General features: G+C 46.4%; 2 protein-coding genes across 2 annotated transcripts in view; one reads left to right on the top strand and one right to left on the bottom strand.

Annotated features, from left to right (window-relative positions):
• Positions 1-17,596, bottom strand: part of LOC119173771 (ATP-binding cassette sub-family C member 4) — a 124,246-nt gene extending 106,650 nt beyond the window's left edge. The window contains exons 1-2 of the mRNA XM_075895835.1: positions 17,422-17,596; positions 3,197-3,347 (exon numbers count right to left, since the gene is read on the bottom strand). Coding sequence (XP_075751950.1) covers positions 3,197-3,334 — 138 coding nt within the window. The 5' untranslated portion in view covers positions 3,335-3,347; positions 17,422-17,596. The remainder of the gene's footprint in view (positions 1-3,196; positions 3,348-17,421) is intronic.
• LOC142817527 (uncharacterized) lies at positions 8,848-9,665 on the top strand. Its single transcript, XM_075894558.1, has one exon. It carries the CDS (start codon positions 8,848-8,850, stop codon positions 9,508-9,510), a length of 663 nt encoding a protein of 220 aa, XP_075750673.1. The 3' UTR covers positions 9,511-9,665.
• Positions 17,597-22,913: the final 5,317 nt, after the last annotated feature.

Raw genomic sequence — 22,913 nt, 5'->3', positions numbered from 1 at the left:
TGCTGTCAATTCCCTGACCGCGTATTGAAAGCGCATACACATCATCGACATCCAGAGCCAACTGGCCCAAATAGGTTTGCTGACGAACTCCTTTGGCAGTTTATGCATTTTCTGTTTGTATAGGCGCGGCCACTGTTACAGGTAACATGGAGCACGTGGCCGAGCCCATCCGAACGCCACGACGGATATTTCGCGCGCCGCCCGTCGGCAACGCTAGCCGTGTTGCCTGCAGCAGTGACCGCACCTGTACCTCCCGGACGTTGCGTCAAGCCGCTTCATGTAGCCGCTAGAAATTACTCTAAACACATCCTAAAATATGCGCCAGAAATAATGGAGCATTAAACGAAAACACACCTCGAAAACACCGCCGTGACCACTGAAAATGCATAACCGGAACAGGCGCGTCGGAAGTCTCCTTGGGTAGGCCATTCGGCGCGAGCCAGTTTAAACACCGAAACCGCATACTCTTAACAAAAGAAAAGGGATGTTTCCATACTCTTTTTTTAGATGCGGAGCATCTTATACTCGCGCCTTGTAGTGCGCCGTCCGCACCGCTTCTCGAACATTCGACAGCTGACGCGCGCGCATGCGCCGTCGCGCCGTCGCCCACTCTTCCACCATCTGTGCATCCCTTCCTCCTCTACACACCGCGCGCGCTTCACTCCTCCACCATCTGTGCACCCTTCCTCCTCTACACACCGCGTTCGACATCTACAATTCTCCTGATTCTCCAGTGGACGCGCATGTGGCGTCGCGCTTCGAGAACATTCAACAGCTGACAGTGCATGCGCCGTCGTGCTGTATATATACTCAAGGTCGGCGCTCGCTCGCTCAGTTGCCGCTCATCGGTTGGTTTGTACGGCGCGTCGACGTCCAAGGTCGCGGTGAAATGAATTCCAACGAATCCACAAACACAATGATCGACGTCCCTTCGACCAGCGCCGCCCTTTCGCATACGTGTGTACGTGTTCACTCATTTAACACCCCCTCCTACAACCACGTTAACCAATTTAGCCATCGACCCAAGTAAGTCGCAATTTAACACCCCATTTCACAACCACGTTAACCAATTTAGCCATCGACCCAAGTAAGTCGCACTTTAACACCCCGTTAACCAATTATATGGTCCGCATCCTCCTCAGTGTTCCCCCGTGGGAAGCTGCGGGCATTTTTTTTTACCCTGTCTAGTCAAGTATATAATTCTCTTTAAAAAGACACGTCAAGTCTTTTTGGAGATCAATGTACTCTCGTCGGAGAGTCTTGTGACTCAAAAGGAATAGACGCGTCCATTCAAAGGAAGTCGAATGCGTGACGATTGGGCTCACCCAAAGCAGTAAAGCATACTCGTTTTTTTTTCTCTCTCTCTCATGTATATTAGTGTATGTCTTACTAGTTATAATGCTTACGCAGAAATCATGGTCCTAAATTAGGTGCAGCGGCTTTTCCAAGTAAAGGTGTTAAGTATTTCGATTCGGTAGCTTGAGTAGTGGAGCACGGGTAACATGATGCATTATAACTGGCAAGCGAACTGCTGCGGCTTTAGGCGTAGCAACGTCTGAGTCTCCGGAAAATATAATTCCTAAAATACAGGTGATCCGTAAAGGGAATAGTAATGGCGTTTTCGGCAGCTATAACAGTTGTAAGAGTATCTACTCAAGGAAACGCGTCTTTAATAGTAAAATGCACATGGGGACCAAACAGAATGTGACATACATTCTGGTTGTGCACTCAAAAAAAAAAAAAAAGGTCAACAGAGGGCCACGGCTCCGTGACGCTTTTCGGTTGTCCATTTGGCCCATTTTGGAAGGTAGAAGCAAAGTAAGAGAACATTTTTCCAGGAATCACTTGACTCTCCTGAAAAGCGTTCAAGCTTTGCTTGAAAACGCTTCAAAACGTCGGCTGACTAGTCGACCTCAAAAATAGGCGTTGTAGGTGCGAGAGCAAAAAAAAAATGTTAGAGGGCGCTTGGGAACGCTTGAGCTTTGTCTCGAAGTGTAGAACGCAGTAGCGTAATCAACTCCCGTGCGGAACTCACCTTCCTTATCGATTGGGTTCATTTCGTTGGGCGTAAATCGTGCCGCAAAGAAAGGAACGTCCGTGCGTGTAGCATTGGCGGTTTGGTCACGTTTCGATGGATGCGAAACGGTAGAGGCTCGGGTACTGTTGGATGTCGGTGCACGTTAAAGAACACCAGATGGTCAAAATTTCGGAGTCCTTACTACGGCATCTTTCATATTCATATCTTAGTTGTGGGACGGAAAACCTCAAATAGTATTATCGGTGGTTTCAAACCATCCTAGACTGCTTACTGAAACTACAGTCTGCAAGTGTGAACTATACGCCATAATTCTTCGTTTAGCCACTACGCGTCCATAAGATGCCTTGCGTACCTACGCGTCTGCACTTTTTGTTGATGCTGTTGCTGGTAAAGATTATGAAATGTACCTGAGCACCTCGTGGTGGCCCGGAAGCTCTGAATCACTTATTTGTTGTGGTATTCACATGTTTCCATGCCTGCTGCAATCTTTACTCCTGCCGTGCAATATAACATGAGTTAGCTAGAATTTTTTTCACATCATGACGTTCGCAAAGGGTGTTTTTTAAGCTGTTTTAAACACTGGCTCTGTGGAATTTTGAGCTCTGTGGAATTAAGAACACCTGCAAGCCACACAGCCGTTCTCAATTTTGTCATCACTCGAATTGAATAATTTTAATATTTTTTTTTCGGATCTATCTAAAATTTTCGCTCGCAGACAACGCCCAGCATTCACTCAGAAACTCTGACGCCGTCATCAACACCAACGCAAATTTTTTGCGAAACAAGTTTTCTATCGCTGTCGCGTGAAAAGCAACAAAAGAATACTGGTGCACGCAATCCTACAAAATTTTGGATGAACACAAACGAGATATTTAAAAATTTAGATATTTATATATGCGTAAATTTCTCAACACTATATTCGGCGTGAATATGTAGCGACTACCATGTTAATGTTTTATGAAAGCAAACTGATCATCGTTATCACAGCATGGCGGCAAAAATACTTATATAAAAGTTTGAAAAGTGAACACGCCTTCTTTTGGTTCGAAGGAATTCCTCAATCCTTTCTTTTTATTTTTTTATTTTCACGTGCAACAGATCACAGAGGAACAGATCTCGAGTGCCGCAGTTTCTATTATTGAATTCTCTTTTCCTTACCAGATACGCGATGTCCAGGAGGCTGTAGAACGCTGGCTTTCTCGGATGTGGCTTCCCCATGTTCTGAAGTTCTAATCCAGCCAGGCAAGTACACATGATACTCGCCACCTTCAGGCTTCCTAGTATGTACAAGTCCATCGCGTATAGGCCTCTGAAATGCAAGAGACAGTATGCGAATGTTGTGTTGCTGAGAAAAAGTTTCAATGGCAATGCGAATATTCGTCCGTCACGGTGAAATAGTGGCTAGGGTGCTCGGCTGTTCACCTAAAAGTCGGTCGCAGGTTTGATCCCAGCCGTGGTGGTCGCTTTTCGGTGGATGCAAAATGGTGGTGATTTGTGTACTGTGCAATGTCAGTGTGCCTTGAAGAACACCGTGTGATCAAAATTTCCGGAACCCTCTAGTCTCTCATAATGTGTTTTTGGAACGTAAAACCCCAAACACTATTACTAACTATATTCGTGAGCTTTGTTGGTTATTGATCACCTTTATCATGTTATCTCGTCTAACAGAAAGTTTTGCACGGTGACTTGGTAAATGGTCCTAAAGTAAAATCTTCCACTTTCAACACGCCAGATCCTCAATTTTCAAAACGTCACATGCTCTGCAGCGCGACTATCCTAAATACAACATCACATTGACACAACGACTGTATTGCATCTGTTATTACGAACGATTCTGTCGTAATAAATTATAAAGAAGGTGCACCCCCATTATTTTGTGCGCAATCAAGACACTTCGCAGTGCAACGCCTATTCGAGTTTTCACATACCTTTGTGGGGGCCTGAGTGAACCAAACCACGAGATTTTTCGCCTTGAGAATGGCGTACGATGCAGTGAGGCAACGTGTGGATTACAAATGATTATCATCTTGTGATGTATATATTCCAAAGACGTGTAACAAATAATTTTAGCTCAAGAATTCATATTTTTTGTGATTATTAGCTATGATACTTGTCTGCTCCCCTTGTTAATGACGCAAACACAGGAATCTCAACTGTGTGCGTTTTTGGTTTCAATATACAACCTCGTCAGTTTTTCTTCACTTCACTATAAAATGTATTCATTGCGCAGTACTTCGTACGTTTGCAGGAGAGAAGCGTAAATCGAAGGACTCATTTTTCATGTTTGACACAATTCAAACCGACCTTTGAATAAGTCGCAGGTTCGAAGGTCGCAGATTCGGTTCCTGCCAGCGGCCACTTACCTCTTTCTTCACGTGTACATTAAAGTATCTTCTAATGACATCCCCTTGTTTTTCTTGGGATCACGTTACTTTGGTTAACACCCCTGTGTTTCCTTTCTCGCGTCTTCCTTTCTTCCTTGTCTGCTATTAGTTTTCGTTCATATGTTTAGTTAGACGACATCACAGTTCTCGTTGAATTGCATGTCAGATCTCTCCGAACGTGGGCATTGATTGAACAAATCTGCTCACAACCATTTCTCTCTCTCTCTTTTCTTTTTGCTAGAACATTAGCTCTGTCCTAAGCCTCTGATGATTACAGCGAAGCAACACGGTTTTGAAACCGGCATTCCTGCATTTTCACTTCAATTACCGTTCGCACAAGTAATACATCCCAAATAATGTGTTTCACGTGAAACATCATCGGTGGCAGCTGCAATCTGCAGGATGTGGTCGACCGTTAACGTTTCCAAGCACAGCAGGTGCGTACTGCGTCGCTTTTGCCAGCACTATCGAAGTCAGCTACGCGGCGTTTGTTTCTGAAACTTTCGTCATCGTAGTTCAAACGTAATGATCACACATCACATCACGCCTGATATAGCTATCACCTGTTTTTCGATGTCGTCAAAACTAAGATGCACGGAATTCTTCCTCATCTCTGTGTCCAGGAAAACAGTATAGCCAACAAAGTCGATTAGAAGCGCTGACTATAATTCGGAGCTTGTCGAACTAAACAAAGTTTACGTCGCGACTGATCCTGAATTTGAAACACAGCCCATATTTTGGCGGCGCAAGTCGACGACAATGCGAGACACCTCGAACAAATTGTGTTTTTATAGACGCCTAGAAAACTGGCACACATAAATACAGATAGAAAAAGTCATGGCCATAACTATAGGGCTAGTTCACAGAGTTTAGACAACCACCGAAAGTTTTTTTTTATTCTTTAACTTTTCGAGTGATACCAAAGCATTTACACGCCTTTATGTGAGAACCTTGAGCTGATGGACGCTGCACTGATTTCAAAACAGCCGTGCGTGCCTATTCTCCTCGCTCCCAGGGTTCCCAAATGGGTACCCTTGTTTTAAAGGCTACAGATCACTACAGTTCGATATCCGCACGTCCAAATTTGTATTACCACAATAAAGATGAGTTGTTTTTGCTAAGGCCCAAGAAGTGGCACTGTGTGTCTAGTCATGTTCTGAAAACGAGTGAACGAAAATGGCTGAGTACTGCACGCGCGCTCAATTGCCTCCTTGTCATAAGCGAAGGCTTTATTTCCATTAGTTGTAGCGTAAACAACCATGCCTACAGTAAATTGATTTACTTGTGGAAGCCCCGAAGATCATACTGAAAGTAATTTCAGTCTGATCCTTTTGTTGCACACAATCATAGAGACTTCAAAAGTTCAGGAGTGCCCAACTGGGCACTCCTGAAACGCAAGAAAGAAAAAGAATCTAGAAAATGACTCCAGCGCGTGGAATCAAATGTAGGACCTCTGCGTCGTGAATGCGAAACGTTAACTACTGAACCACCCAGGAGCTTTTTTTTTCTTTATTGCCTTGCATATCATGACTGTTCACATTTTACATATTTACATATTGGTCCAAACACAAGGGCGTCATAAAATACACCCACAGAATACATTGAGGTACCGTCAGCTCTTGGCTGGCTATTAATCAATACTTGGGCATTCATAACAATCGCTCAATGCGCCCAATCCAGTCTGGCACATCCTCTTGGCCTTTCAGTCTTTCAAGAATATGGCACACAGATTCGCAAAAATATTTGCGCACAGCTAGCACTTCAACATTCGCGTTTTCAATGGCACATCGGGTTTTCCATATACTGTGCAGGCCCAGAAGCATGATGAGATCATAAGGTACACCTGCCTCGTTTTTAACCGAAAAAAAAACGGATGCCGTGTGGACTTAATGGTAATTCTTTTTTTAAGGTTCTTTGCAGTATGTCCCAAAAAAAAACACCGCTCCAGCAATCTATAAACGCGTGTTCAATTGTTTCTGGTTTATTACACAAGTGGCAAATTGTGCTCCATGGCACGAATATTCCCTTATCCTGCAACCACGTTTTAACTGGTAAGGTACCAGTATGTAATTTAAAGAAAAAAGTTTTGACCCCTGGCGCTACAAGCATTCTTTTAACACGTTTCAGAACATCCTGTTCTGGGCCTGCACAATATAACTGATGGTACAATGGTACAAGCTGTAAAACATCGACAAGGTTTTTATACAAATTTTTACGTGGTGCTTCAGCCAGATACTCTAACGAAGATCTCACTGACAAAAAGTGGAAAGACGAAACAACTGACGCCCCATTGAAACCGAAGTTAAAAAGCTATCTATTATTATAGCTAATTTTAGAAGTATTTTTCGAAAACAAGATCACCTTTGTGCGTTTGTCGAATCCTGCTCGGCAGACATCATAGTGGGAACTGAAACATGGCTGACGAGTGACGTGTGTAACCATGAATTGTCTTTTACTAAAAACTTTATCCTGTTTCGAAAGGACAGAACGGAAACACGAGGAGGTGGTGTTATGATTGCAGTAAAAAAAGATCTTCAAGCGCGTCTGCTTGATACGGGTTCCTGTATTGAAATTTTGTGGGTATTGGTCCAGCTTTCATGTGTAACTTGTGCCGTTGGGGTTTGTTACCGTCCGCCTGACTCAAAAGAAACCTTCGTTAATTGCCTAAACGAATCATTGAGCCTCGTATATGACAGATTTCCTGGCTCTCCTGTGATTCTCGCGGGCGACTTTAACTATCCTGGAATAAACTGGCGGACGGGCACAGCCGATAGCGGCGCAAGGATAGCTGAATGTAAGGACTTTCTTGACGTGATTTCGTCTTACGGTTTAAGCCAAATAGTTTCTATGCCAACACGGGGGGATGCTATCTTGGATCTTGTGCTTACCACCGAACCGTCAAACATGTCTGTTAATGTGTTAGACTGCATCAGTGACCATAATGTCATCCATTGTGAATTCAAGTTAACGCGTAAAGAAAGCGTGAATGAAAAGAAAACAATTTATGATTACGCACGTGCAGATGTTGAAATGATCTATAGCGAACTCTCGTCCTTTTGCGTAGAATTTTTCAACGGCATGCAGCATCGCGACAGCAATGAGAACTGGATGATCGTCTGTCACAAGCTAATCGAACTCAAAGAAAAATACATTCCAAAAATACACATATCTGTGTCTACAGGGAGCGCTTGGTTTACCTCCCACGTGAAGCGATGCATTAACAAGAAGAAGCGCTTTTATTCAAGAGCTAAAACCTTGCAATCTGACGATGCCTGGAAGGCTTATCGCGAACAGTCGCAGTTATGCAAAACCGAAATTGAGGCAGCAAAAGACAAATTTTTCAACCATGACATCTCCAACATGTTAACTGTCAACACAAAAAAATTCTGGAAAGTAATAAACCCCAAGCCGTCGTCTTCATGTTTCATATCGATAATGCAAGGCAACGAGTTCCTCCCGCCCTCTGAAGTCGCTACTGCGTTCAATTCCTTCTTTTGTTCTGTTTTTTCTCGTGAGCTTCCTATTACCGACAATATTCACCTCGGCTCCGTTACCTCCATCATGGAGGACATCGTGATCACTGAAAAGGGAATCGAAGCTGCTATTGATCGTCTTTCTAGCAGCTCTGCTCCTGGTCCAGATGGTATTTGTCCTAAACTGCTAAAGTTAACTAAACCTGTTATTTCTCCCATTTTTGCATGCCTTTTCCAGCAATCGATTCAGTCAGGATGCGTTCCTGACGGATGGAAAGTTTCTAAAATAGTGCCAATTTTTAAATCCGGAGACCCGTCATCTGTCACCAACTACAGACCAATCTCGCTGACCAGTATACCATGTAAATTATTAGAGCATATCATATCTTCGGCAATCATGAAGTACCTAACAAAGCACAACCATCTTTTCAGCAACCAGCACGGCTTTCAACAGGGTCGCTCCTGCGAGACGCAGTTATTCGAGCTGGTCTCTGACATTTACGAAGCTGTTAATGACTCATCGCAAATAGATGCCATATTTATCGACTTCGCCAAGGCGTTCGATAAGGTAGCTCATAACCGTTTATTACAAAAACTTCGCTATTTTAATATACATAGTCAGGTTGTGAATTGGATAAGGAATTTCTTAACCGACAGGTACCAATTTGTAACTGCCAATGAATTTTCTTCCTCACGATCACTGGTCAAGTCAGGGGTGCCTCAGGGCTCTGTATTGGGGCCTATTTTATTCCTATTGTATGTAAATGACATCAGCAATAGCATTTCATCTACAGTTCGATTATTCGCAGATGACTGCGTAATTTATAGACGAATAACTACCACCTCTGATAGTGACGCTTTGCAATCTGACCTTGCGAAAATTGCAGATTGGTGTGAACAGTGGCAAATGGAGATAAATACTTCGAAAACTAAGGCTGTAGCCTTCACTAGAATGTCTAATCCTAAGCTTACTCATTATTTGATAAATGACTCAGTCATCGCGCGTGCGCATACAATAAAATACTTGGGAGTTCATTTATCTTCTAACATTTCATGGAGTGACCACATCGAAGCAATCTGTAGCAGTGCATGCAAAACTCTTGGTTTTATCAGGCGTAACCTTTATTTGGCAAACAAGTCTACTAAATTATTGGCCTATGCGACGTTGGTTCGCGCAAAACTAGAATATGCATCTTTTATTTGGAACCCGCACCAGTCTTATCTCATCAACAAACTCGAAGCAATTCAAAATAAAGCAACCCGCTTCATTACCAAAGATTATTCACGAACATCAAGCATAACTAACCTAAAAAAATCTCTGAATCTAAGCACCCTAGAGAATAGAAGAATCATAGCACTTCTATCTCATTTCCACAAACTTTATCACTCATCATCATCGTTCCGCGTACGCCACATCACGGCCGCCCATCGTATCTTTCCGCGCCTGGATCACCCCTTTAAAGTACAACCCGTTTTTGCTCGAACAAACTTCTTAAGTAAATCCCCCCTCTTTCTCGCAATATATCACTGGAACAAGCTACCTGCCGACGTCGTTTCTTCCCAAAATCATGAAGATTTCATGAATAAACTTAAAAGTTATTTTAATGAAAGTTAATATTGTTCTTGTGCATATCTGCTTTGTTGTACTTGTTGTCGTTGTTCTTGTACGCGGTATTTCAATGAACGTGAATTATCCTTTCTTTGCATCCTTTTGTTGTTTTGAACACTGCGAAAATTTTCCTTAGAGTTTTGTTGTCTTTTTTTTTTTTTTTTAGTAGTACTTTCTTTATTCCTCCACGTAGCATCTCTGTACTGTTAAGTAATAATATCTCTACATATGTATGTGCATATCAATCGTTTGTATTTGTTATTCAAATTATACACTGTAATTGTAACAGCTTTATTGTGCTACAACTCCCCTATGTAATGCCTACCCAGGCCTTTAGGGTACTTGAATAAAAAAAAACTTCCTTTAAATACTCTTTTATTGGTCCTTGCATATTTGATGACGAGAAATCCCGGCAGCACTCTAGATAACCTTAGTTGTACAACAGTTCTCAAAAAGGGGTCATCTACATCACGCAGAAAAAGGAAATGATTAACAAGTTGTCTTATGTACAAATGAACTAATCCGAGCCCGCCATCTCCAACTTTTCTGAACAAGTTTGTGCGGCTTGATCTTTTCCATACAAACCTCCATATGAAAATTGCAAATACTCTATGTATTTTCTGTACACTTATTCTACTGCAGTGCAAAACCTGCATTACGTACCACAGCTTGCTCACCAGAAGCAAGTTGCACGTTGTGGCCCGTGCGAATATCGAAATACCCCAACCTTTCCATTTTTCTACATCGTTGCGCAATGCCAGTGTTTCTTTTTTCCAATACGGTTCAGTGTCGTGATAGAACTCCAGCGGCACTCCTAAATACTTCACTGGTGTTTCCTGCCATTTACTGTTTAGAAGTATCCTTGGCGTGACGTCCCATTCTCCATGCGAGAAGCCGAGGCACTTATCCCACTTCACGGCACTACCACTCGCCTGGCAAAAAGTTTTCACGGCATATACAGCATGCATTATACTCTCATAATTTGTACAGAAAACTGCAATGTCGTCTGCGTATGCAAGGAGGCTAACCTCAGCTTCAAGCAATTTAAAGCCACTTATTGCAGTGCTATTAATTACACTTAAACAAAAAGGTTCAATAAAAATGGCAAAAAGCAGGGACGATAGTGGGCACCCTTGTCTCACTGACCGCAGGACAGGTATACGCTCACCCGCAGTTTTATTTATTGCTAATCTCGTCGTGCATCCAGTGTAAGCCATGCGCACTCCGTCGCTAATCAAACTCCCTACGTTAACGTGCTCAAGTAATGAAAGGAGCAAGTCGTGCGGCACGCGAACAAATGCCTTTTCGAGGTCAATTTGAAGCATGGCAACATTGAGATGCATGGCGTCACAACTTTCTAGGATTGACCGTGCTATGTTTATGTTGGTCATTATTTTTCTTCCCTTTATGCCACAAGTTTGATGGGACCCAATCAGTTTTGTCATAACTGTCTGGAGTCTTCTAGCCAATATTTTCATCAATATTTTATAGTCAACATTAGTTAGGTTAATTGGTCTATATGCATTACCATTTCTTAACTTCGCGGGATCTTCTGTTTTAGGTATTAAGACCGTGTGGGCTGACAAAAACGATGGTGGAAGTTGTTTACATCTATAAGCCTCGTTAAATACCTCCCTCAAAATAGGTGAAATTACGTGTTTGAATTCCTTGTACACTGCAGCACTCAGGCCATCTGGTCCTGGAGACTGACCATTGTTTAACTTATCAATTGCTTTTTCAATTTCTCGGTGTGTTATAGGCAATTCCAACATTTCCTTCCTTTCATCATCAAGTCTTGGCATTAATGAAATGAAATCGCTATTAAAACGATCTGCGTGTACACTGGTTGGTGTGAATAACTCTTTGTAACATTCGAAAAACGCACCGAATATTGCTTCTTTCGTATTGCACCTTGTTCCTTTATATTCGATTTCTCTTATTTCACTTTTACAGGCATGTCTCTTCTAAACTCCAACAGCAGTGCTTGAATCTCTGTATAGCCTGGAACTGATTTATCTATACTCGAACAAACGCAGTTGAAATCTCCGGTCAAAATTAGTTAACTTTCACATTTCAAATACACATCAATTTTTTCAAAAAACATCCATTCAATCTTCAGTCACAGTGGGTGCGTACACACAGATTACTCTCCATTTTTCTCTCGGTAAGGATAAATCACATATAATAAAATGACCCGCCTCGTAGGTAGTTACGGACTCCACTTTCCCATTAAGGATCTGCCGAATTAACAAGAGGCAACCTGCAGATGTACCCACAGCGTGACAAACGCACACATCAAACAGTCTCGTGAAAGGCTGCACCATTCGCTCAGCGTGCTCTTCACTCTCTACTATAGTTTTCTGCACAGCGACGATGTCTAGATTTTGTTCTATAATCAGGTGGTAAAGCTGGTTTTGCCGCTGTTTGGCAGAAAGCCCACGTATATTTAGCGTCGCCAATCTAATCGTTGCCATGGTGATGAGAAAAAAGCCGAGCGAACGACGCTTACGTTACCAACAACTAACCCGCTGTCCGGCCGACGCTCAAGGCGTCGTCTCATCGCCGCCGCGTGAAAGCGACGACGAACGCAGGCGGCCAGCACCCCGAGACTTTTTGGAGCCAGCCACTCGCCACTGCCCTAGATATTCCTGGGTCAGACGCTGCTGGGACGCCACGTCTCCCTCATTCAGGCGTCGCTTCACTGGCGTAGTTTCGACTGTATCCATGTCTGAAGTAGCGTCGGACCCGATGACTGGTTCAGGCTTGTTTTGGGTTTCCGTCCGAGTCGAACGTCGTTGCGTTGGAGTGCCCATAACCGTATTTTCATCTGTGTCTTGCTTAGGTGTCTCCGTCTCTCTCTCGCTGGTCGCCACTGCATGATACGCCTCTACTCCTGCCTTCAACGCCGCGGCCCTCTCTGCTTCCTGTTCATCCATCAGCAGTTCAGTGTGGTCGGCATTTGTTGCTCGACTTGCTGTACTGGCGTAGGAACGAGTACAGTCCGCCTGCTCATGCCCAAAAGCGCGACAACCAGCGCACTTGGGCACCCTGCAGTCGCGACGAATATGTCCAGTGTTCCGGCAACGCAGGCACAGCGGCGCTCTTCCTGGCACGACCACCAGTGCCGTGCCGCTCCCGAGACGCATCTGGTATGGTATACGATCCGTAGTAACGCCTTCTTTAAGTATTAGCCGAACTAATCTTGTGGTTGACTCAACTCCTTCGAAGTCTTCGTCTCTCCACTTGTCACTGATAACTTCTTTCACTTCACCGTACTCCCGGAAAGCATGCCGTACAGTCTGCGTTGACGTCAAAGGCTACCCAATGCAACTTGAGACGCACTTCTTGCCTCTCTGGGTCGATGACGACGCAAGGCCGGTCTTTCACGGAGAGTAGGCCAGCGTCCAGAAGTGTCTTCTTGGCCTCATCTGTCTTCATGTTAAGAAGCCAGACGCGCGACATCTGATACGCTCCTATATGCCTCTCGCCTCTTGAATGATGCCTAGTTCTTTGAGCGGCTTTCGGAAGTCATTATTCCCGTACGGACGCGCTGCGATGCCGCAGTGCAGAACCAACGCGCGTCTAAGTCCTTCTCCTGAGGGCAATGGTGGCAGAATTAAACGTTAGTCCTTGGGAAGTGATGTGCACGAGAAACCACGGCCAGCGTCGGCCGCTGTAACAGCTCTTGACGAGCCTGCCATCCTGCGTCCACACGCGTCGGTGACCAGAAGCAGAATGAGAACCACCCAGGAGCACGTCGTTTAATGTTCAAACGGCAAGCTATTGATATCTACCTTACCTCTACTGACGGGGCTTCGGGGGGGAGGGGGGAATTATCGTGTTTTCAGCATTACCAGTAAGATGGCGCTATAAGCTCGCGTTGCCCCATCGTGCGGCGGCGCACGCTCTAATATCCCACGCGTACTATGCCCCGCTTAGAGGAAGGGGCGACGCTCCCTCACATGTCTTTATCTAGCGGAGTGGATCGTAAGTCTTGGCTGGCCTCGGGTTTTACCTGGAACAATTCAGTTGTATTTACCAGGAGCACAAAGATCCTTGAAATCGTTGCACTGCCTCCGTTGGCGAAAAAAGCGCGCTTTTCAGACACAGCGAAGTAACAATTGAGACGCTTATTCGCACTCCTCTGTATCTGTAAGTTTCGTGCGTCATTTGTTCGTGAGAAACCCGGAACACGTTTTGATCTACTTGCCATTCTGTGCGTGACCTTGAAATTTGTTGCTATCGCGTTCATTGCTTTGCCTTTGGGGCAAAGCTGTTACTTTTTAAATGCGAAGCATTTCTTAGCGAACTTCGGCGACTTTGAGCGTATCTATCTATCTATCTATCCAGCCGTCTACGACTTTTAGCTCTCCTAGCCGTTTAGATAATGGTATCAATACCAAACTTGGTATGGCGTAACATGACTGTATGAAGAACATATTTGACTAGTCATAACAAGAAAATCATGATATGTATGTCATGAATGTCATGATTTACATTTCATGGTCCTGCAGTTCTTGCGGTGGTTTCGTTCACATGTCATGTTGCGAAACTGGTATGGTATGGCATGATTGCATGGCGAACACAAGCGACCAACCCTAACATGAAAATCATGACATGCGTGTCATGTAACACCACATGCCACGCTCATGATGCGGTCGCGGCCGTTTCGCTAGCGTCACATATACCGAATTCTGTACTACGGTACGTGAATCGATGACGAAGGTATGTAATTGGTACAAACATGATAATCATGAGATGCGTGTCATGTAACAAGATGACTACATGCCACGCTCATGGTGCGCTGGCAGCCGTTGCGCTAGCTTCACTTATCACACATTTCGTATTAATGGACGTGAATGGAGGACGAAGGTATTATACTGGTGCAAACATAATAAACATGAGATGCGTGCCATGAAACAACATGCTTACATGCTACGCTGATGATGCGCTTGCGGCCGTTTCACTAGCTCCACATGTACCAAACGCGGTATTACGTGACGCGAACGGACGACATAGGTAAATGACACATCCAAACAGGATAATCATGACATGCATGTCATGTAACAACGAGTACATGTCACACTCATGATGCGCTCGTGGCCGTTTCGCTAGCTTCATATATGCCAAATTTGGTATTACGTGACGTCAATAGATGAGGAAGGAGTGTGGCCGGTACAAACATGATAATTATGAGATGCGTGTCTGGTGAGAACATGACTACATGCCCCAGTCAAGGCGCCAATACACTGCGACGTCAGCCAGCGCGCGTGTGCGCCGGCGTTCGTTTCGCCGCGTCATGCCGGCGTTCCCACGCCAGGAACCGGTCCATGCAGCATTGTTTGACGCATGCGCGTTTCAGTGCGTCCGGCGTACCTCCTTCACGAAAAGAGGGAGACGCAGTGTTGTCTGTGTAAGGCGTTGGTGCAAAACGCAGCATGTTTTCGCGCTGGTTGCCGTCAGGCCACGCCGACGGACGCTGGTCGCGCAGGTCGCGCCTGGCGTCAGAGCATAGAATGCTCGCGTTTGGCTAACGCAGCGTCTCTGTGCCCAGTGTGCACGCGCGTCAACGCTACGTTAGGGTATATTCGGCCCTTCATGATGCACTCGCGGCCATTTTGCTAACTCCACATATAGCTAATTTGGTGTTACGTGATGTCAATGGATGACGAAAGTATATGACTGGTGCAAACATGATAATGCTGACAAGCGTGTCATTTAGGAAAATGAAAACATACCACACTCATAGCGTGCTCGCGGTCGTTTCGATAGCTTCACATATACTAAATTTGGTATCATGTGATGTGAATAGATGACGAAGGTAAACGACACATCCAAACATAATATTCGTGACACGTAAGTCATGTACGGCATTATTTACCTGCACTTCGTAACATTGTGCTGATGTTAGAGTGACATATCAAGGTTCCTCATTCATGCTTTGCTTATCATATATTCTCACTGTACGTGGAATCTGCCAATTTTATAAGGCGAGGAAGCTAAACCATACAGTTTTGCAAAAGCTTCTTTCTTTAGTAACTTTGTGGGCTTGGGGGCTATACAGCCGCTATCGAGGAAGCATCAGTGTTGTAGCATAAAGTAGCATCCACGAAAAGCATTTCTCCATTTTCTTGTATCAGCTCCGTGATAGCTGCTTTTGCTCGCGTGATCATAGCACTTTTGATCTGCACCGAATGGATGTTTTTCTTAGAACAGGATCCACGTTTAGTATCGGTTTTCGGAAAGGCGGCATCTTCTTCGTACCTGCCAGTGCGCCGAAGAGAGTCATGCTCTCGAAGGGTAGCTCCAGATCACACGGACTGCAGGTCGGCACACGGAAGTTCTCTAGCAACTGGTTCTTCAATAAAAATTTGCCCCATTATGTTTAAATTCAAGGTGGCACATAGATAGATAGATAGATAGATAGATAGATAGATAGATAGATAGATAGATAGATAGATAGATAGATAGATAGATAGATAGATAGATAGATAGATAGATAGATAGATAGATAGATAGATAGATAGATAGATAGATAGATAGATAGATAGATAGATAGATAGATAGATAGATAGATAGATAGATAGATAGATAGATAGATAGATAGATAGATAGATAGACAGACAGACAGACAGACAGACAGACAGACAGACAGACAGACAGACAGACAGACAGACAGACAGATAGACAGATAGATAGATAGATAGATAGATAGATAGATAGATAGATAGATAGATAGATAGATAGATAGATAGATAGATAGATAGATAGATAGATAGATAGATAGATAGATAGATAGATAGATAGATAGATAGATAGATAGATAGATAGATAGATAGATAGATAGATAGATAGATAGATAGATAGATAGATAGATAGATAGATAGATAGATAGATAGGAGTACCAAACAAAAGAAACGCCAGGACTGCACGGAACGTGCAGAACTGTCATAGTGAAAGCTAGAAGAGTCACCTTTAAGAGCCTTTTATTAACACTCTTTCATTATCTGCTACGCGCACACACTTGCTAGAAAGTTTTTGCAATTTTTCATGCAGCAGCTAACGACAATAATGGATTGATTGATTTGTGGGGTTGAACATCCCGAAACCACGATATGATTATGAGAGACGCTGTAGTGGAGGGCTCCGGAAATTTCGACCACCAGGGGTTCATTTTTGTGCACCGCAAATCTGAGCACACGGGCCTATAACATTCCCGCCTCCATCGGAAATGCAGCCGCCGAAGCCGGGATTCGATCCCGCGACCTGCGGGTCAGCAGCCGACTACCTTAGCCACTAGACCACCGCAGCTGGGTTAAGGACAATGAAGAATTATGCCTGAAGTGGGTATGTGCCACAGTTAATAGGTGAACAAGAACAAGCTTTTGTGATGGCTTGGAGCATTGGACGGTTCACGCGTTACGCTATTCGCATTGTGCGACGACCAGTTGTTCCTTTCATCTTCTAGAACACTTTATTACTCATATTAACGCGATTCTTTTCCCGACATCACGTCTGCCTAGACCCAGTTTGGAAACGAGTTACAACCACAAGCGTGGCTTAGTATAGGATATCGGGTTGCCACGCTGCGATAGTGGGTTCGAATTACGATGTGTCCTTGGTGCTTTTATTTGTTGACTTTTTTTTTTTCATTTCGTGCTGAACTGGTTACGAACACCGGTGGTGGCGGCGGACAACTACGGCGCTGCACGTGACCCGTGTTCTGATCTCATAACAGCTTCAGATTACGCTTAAATGTAAAACTTATGCAGGTGTCACCTATTCTTATGTGTTGTCAAGTATATATAGCATCGTTTCGACTGAGGTGAACTATACTTGTACCAACTCGGCTAACAAAAGCCAACCTCCTAAGAATAGAACTTTTTTCCTCGTAGGCACAAAAATGTACAAACTCACTCGCCGTGGCCAGTCACTGAAGTCGCTGCAGTTCAATGAATGGTCATCGTTCCTCTTAGTCTCACTTGGACAAACGTCGAAAGAAGCAGCCACGAGAGCAAGTAACGGCCAGTAGTGCACCTATAAAGCAACTAATTCAAGCACCCCCGCAATTTCGTTTTTTCAGTCGGCGTGTCTACATTAGTTGCAGCACCGCATCTGTCGTGCATATCCTTGAACGCAGCTAACGAGAGCGCGCTAACTGCAGATTCCAACGCCAGCGCGGCGATATAAAACGAACAGTTGCCGCGTCGCGGTCAGAGCAGGTGCGATCGCACACGTTCGTGTGACGGTTTTGTGTTTCTCTTTGCATTAATATGCCTTACTTGTTTTTTTGTTTAGATTATTTAACTCTTACTATGATGTCAATGGTGTGCTTGTCAGCGCGTGCGACCGTATATCGTCCACGAAGGCTTTTGTTGTTGTTGTTGAAAACTCTCTCTAACCAATGGGTAGATCTTGTGCAGACCTCACAACGTATTTACTGAGACACAGAGCTTAAACCGACCTTGGTGCGAGTGCGACTCTACACTGGCAATCGAACACGCCACCTCACAGTGCAGACAGTTGCCCTGGTGATGGCGATGCTGCAGGCATGGCCTGGCAGAATGCCTCGCGTTATTCGTACTCCAGGGTGAATAAAATAGCTTTTTTATTCGCTTTAGTTACTCCTTGGTGATGAAGGCGTCATCCATACTATTGACACATATTTGTAATCGGTGCCACAAGTGGTATGCAAATACTTTTATGTTTTTGCATCTGACCTTCAAAAGAATGTTCGAATCTCTTTATGTGGGACGTTAGAAGATGTGACCACCTGTAGACTGGATGTGCTCCCCCAAGTGTGCTTGCGATTCTGTCCATAACTCGCAAATATATATATATATATATATATATATATATATATATATATATATATATATATATATATATATATATATATATATATATATATAGTCTAGTAGATCCTCCGTGAGCGGTCACAACATGGTTTATTTCGACGTTTCGGCCTAGAGTCTGGCCTTCATCAGGAAGGCCAGATATATATATATATATATATATATATATATATATATATATATATATATATATATATATTGTGGGAATCGAGAGCGCCCTCCTACCTGGCGCCTCGTTCCCCAGCTGCCGCGCGCGTGCCGACAGCGTAGCCCGGGCGCGCATAAGCACCGGCATCCGCCAAGATGGCTGCCAGGGCGCCTCTTGGTCTGAGCGAGTCAAGCTTCAGCTCCGTCTTGCGCTGGCATGTCCGACCACGCTACGCTGCGCGGGCCTACGTCACAACGCAGCGCCATTTCCCTTTGGGCACGCGTGACATCTCCCTCTCCTACGAGCAATATTGCGCCCGACGATTCGCTCGTCGCAGCAAATGCTCTCAGGCCTCCACGAGAGGTTGGTGCACTGCTTAGCAGGCGGCTTCTCGTTCGTGCGTTCGACTTCAGCCCTTGTGCGGGAGTCGTAGCGCCCTAGGCAAGCGTACTTGCTCGGTCTTGCGGAGTTCTTTGTACGGCCTGCAAGCCCGTGAGTGTCGCACTGTGCTGCATCTTGGGTTAATAAACCCGTTGTTCTTGTTTTCTTGCCTCGTGCATGGTTTCTGCGCCATGTCGGAGAAAACAACGAACCCGGCCGCAGCGTTGTCGCACGCAGCGGCAGTGGAGGACGTCGCATCCTTACACGGTTGCGCTTAGTAGGTAAGCCTAGTGCAAACCTATCTCCACATAACTGGCGCCCAACTTGGTTTTGGTATAGATTCAGAGCAGACCCCTTCGAGGTGCTCGTTCCTTTTCCATCCTGTGGCGACGGACTTGATCTCGTTCGTGGCGGACGGCTGCAACAGCACGGGGTACGGCCCTCCCGGCGACCCTCTGCCTACGTTCACCGGCAGAGATCCTTTTTTCGGGGCCCCCTACGGTGATGCGAGTCGCTTGAACGAGGACCACAGTCCTAGCCAAGCCAGTAACGGGCTGTATCAGCTGTTCGAGACTGACGCGCTTACGGGCCTGTCCCCGGCGCAGTCTCTGCTCGCTGGCCTTTCCCCGTCAGCAGCACGGTTGACAGCTCAAATCGCCACACCTAGTCCTTCCTACCGGGGGCACTCAGACGGTGGCGGGAACGCGCTTACTGACCCGTCGTGGTCGCGAGCGCAAAGGGTTGACGATGTCGTTCGCGAGCCTGCTCACTTAACCGACAACGTCGCCGCGTTCACCGACGCTCGCTGGCCTGGGACTCGCGTTGGCGACGTTTTCGACGGGCGTTGGGCACCGTGCTCCACTGTCGACCCGTTCGCCAGTCGCGTGAGGCCTCAAGCACCAGTCGGAGCGCAAACCCTACCCTCCTCCATGCCGTGTACTGGCCCTTTTCGGTCGGACGTGCATGTTGGGGAACAGGCGCACGTACCTGTTACGGCCGCGTCCGCGTCGGAGCAGTCACCGCTGCCTGCAACTGCGGCGCAGCTCCTAAACGTTCTGTTGGAAGCGGCGCACTCGCAGCCTTGGTCACGCAGGACTCGATGGCAATGAGAGAGTGGACGACGCAGCTCGTGCTTTAACCAACCGAGCGGCTTACCACTCCGATGACAGTCCCTTTTTACCGCGAGATATTCTTGAAAGCTAACGGCTTGAGCGACGAAGGTACAGTGTACCACACACTGCTTTACCCGGCCGGAATTCTTATGACTGGCGCCGTATACAAACTAGCACATATCCAAATCTTTCGTTGAAGCATGCTATTCACCCTGCAATGTACAGCGATAGTTGTCCGTGGTGCGGAGGCAGGCCCGCTCTCACCCACATAACGCGGGATTGTCGGAAAAGGCCAACCGAAATTAATTCGCCGCAAATAGTCGGCAAAATTTCCGCAAGGGAGCAGTGGGAGACTTTGCTCGCCAGCGAGGATCTAGGAGTGCAACTAGCGCTCCTCGACCAGGCGCAACGGGCCGCTAAAGCCAGTGGAGCCCTGGAATAGGGGCCCCACCCACATGCTCCCCATATCTATTTTTTTCCTTCTTTTTTTTTCAAATAAACGTTTTGATATATATCGCAGTCTTGTGCTTTAAAGGGAAACCCCGAGTCCCCCCAGCCAAGCGTTCCTAGTAGCTTAAGGGTACCTCTGCCTGAGTACAGCGGTTATTCGGACCGCATCAGTGCCACAGAGTACCTCGATGCGCTGCACCGCTATCAGCAGGCTATGCGGCTGAGCGACAGCGTTATGCTAGGCTCTGTTTTGCCCGTGTTGCTCAAAGTCCAAGCGGCAAGGTGGTACCGGCTCGTCGGCCACCAAGCTCGCTCGATGGAGGAGTTTAAGGCGCTTTTCCGTAGCAAATTTCTTCCTCCTGAATACGAGCGCCGCATGCGTCGCGAGTTAGAGCTTCGCAGGGACGCTGCTGGGATGCCGATGAGTGCAGACGCGTGCACATCGAGCTCCGTATGTTCTTGTCTTTTCTGTATGGTTCAACCCCTTGAATTGTCCAGAAATTGCCACAGGCGTGTAGGGGAGATGCTCCGGTATCGGTGGACTCCAGTTTCACTGAAATCGGACCATTTTTCTTGTTTTTACGGCCACTTCTTCGTTCGCCCATGTGGAGCCTTCGCTACCTCTAGCGTCCAGTAGAGGAGCGGCGGCGACGACGCCGGGAGACGCTCGCCCGAAGACGACAACCACGGCGTTGCCGCGGTTGCTGACGGCTATGGACTCGACTGGGGAGTCGCAAACAGCGTCCGTACGACAATCCGAACCAGGTTTGGGTGAAGAAGTCATGGACTTTGCCGCGCAAAACCGGGATGAAGCAGCACTGCCTGGGAACTGCAACGCGGCGTCCACGCACGCCGACGCAGATTTTTCCGCCCTAACGGAGACCGACCGCACAGAGGAGGGATGGCAAATATCCCAATCGCTCAGAGCGAAGAAGAAACAGGCGAAGGAGCGGAAATTTCAACAAGGAGGGGACTTCTCCGCAGGCAGCAGACCTACGACGGACAGCCAGCCAAAGCGCCGGGGTCGACCTACAAGACGGAGGCCCCCAGCACTACCCAAGGACGATCTGAAAGTAGTCTTCCGACCTCACCAGGGACTGCCTCTGAAGAATGTGACCACCCAAGCGATCTCCGACGCTATAGTGGAGGCTTGCCAAGGAAAAGTCAGGTGGGATCAGTTTATTCTCCGCATCCGACCGGGGTCCAACATTGCGCTAGCGTCGACTCCAGACACGACCGTCGGAATGGCGATGAGAGGCGTCACGTCTTTGAATATCAACGGAAGACCACACCCGGTCAACGTCTACGTTACGGCAGGTGAAGGAACCAAAAAAGGTGTTATTCACGGTATAGAGCCGCACACCCCGTCTGAGACCATCAAAGCGAGCATCCGTTTTCGCACCCAGAGCGTGACGCTGGTCGACGCTCGGATGTTGGGAGACTCTCAGAGTGCCGTCTTGACTTTCTTCGGGGACATTCTACCAAGATATGTTTACTACAGAGGAGGTGAGAAGGAGTGTATTCCTTTTCGTCACACCGTCCAATTCTGCCGAGCGTGTGGGGAGGTTGGCCACCGCACCGACGTGTGTCCGCAGCCAGACTCACCCGTGTGCCATACCTGTGGAATGCGCAACCCCGAAGTAAACCATAATTGCACTCCGACATGCGCAATTTGCACGGGAAACCATATCACTGGAGACCGCAGTTGTCTGAAACGCCTCAAGCCTATTCGCAAGCAAGCAGCGAAACCACCCAAAAAACCACACAAGCCAGCCCCTCGCTGGTTTCAGTCGGAGGAAGAGGAATCAGAATGGGAGTACGGACGAGGCGGGACCCGAAAGAGCCGTTCCAGAATCCGCACGCCGTCGAAAAACCGTGCCGTGGAGACAGGACAACCAGGACAGCGGCATCCAAAGTCGACTTCGACGCCGAGAGCAATCTCCCAGGACAATCCGAACGCGCAAGCCCTTCCGAGAAGCAAGCCACCGGGGGCGTGTCCTGCACATAGCAACCCACAGGCGGACGCGGTAAGCTATGCGCAAGCCGTATCTCCCACTACCAAACATAAACCCGTTACACCAACGATCACAGAACACCCAGAATACAAGCGGGTAGTAGCTGAAAACAGACAACTTAGAACAGAACTACAGGAGGTTAAGTCTCGAATGGCGCGCCTGGAGTCACTACTAAACCAGTCGAGCAACACACAAAGCCCGGCGAGCACACCTGTTGTCTCGCAGCCCGTTGCGCAGCCCGTGGAAACGCAACCACCACAAACACCGCCGATAGCGTTCCTAGTTCAACAAATTCAACTTGTTTTTGCCAAACTAGGCCAGATGGAACGCACCATAAGCGACTTGAGTCAGGCGCAGAATCCTCGCAAGAGATCTTGTCAGAGCCCGGGTGCCCCCACCAGACAACCTAAAGAAAGTGGAATAACAGATTCCGAGAATACCAATCATG

The sequence above is a fragment of the Rhipicephalus microplus genome, chromosome 5, assembly GCF_043290135.1.
Source record: "Rhipicephalus microplus isolate Deutch F79 chromosome 5, USDA_Rmic, whole genome shotgun sequence".
Lineage (NCBI taxonomy): Eukaryota > Metazoa > Arthropoda > Arachnida > Ixodida > Ixodidae > Rhipicephalus > Rhipicephalus microplus.
Note: the sequence above shows the minus strand (reverse complement) of the source record. Positions and strands in the feature narration are given on the sequence as shown.

Excerpts from the sequence above, each read along its gene's own strand:
- LOC142817527 (XM_075894558.1), top strand. The coding sequence starts at position 8,848 with ATGTCTAATCCTAAGCTTACTCATTATTTGATAAATGACTCAGTCATC.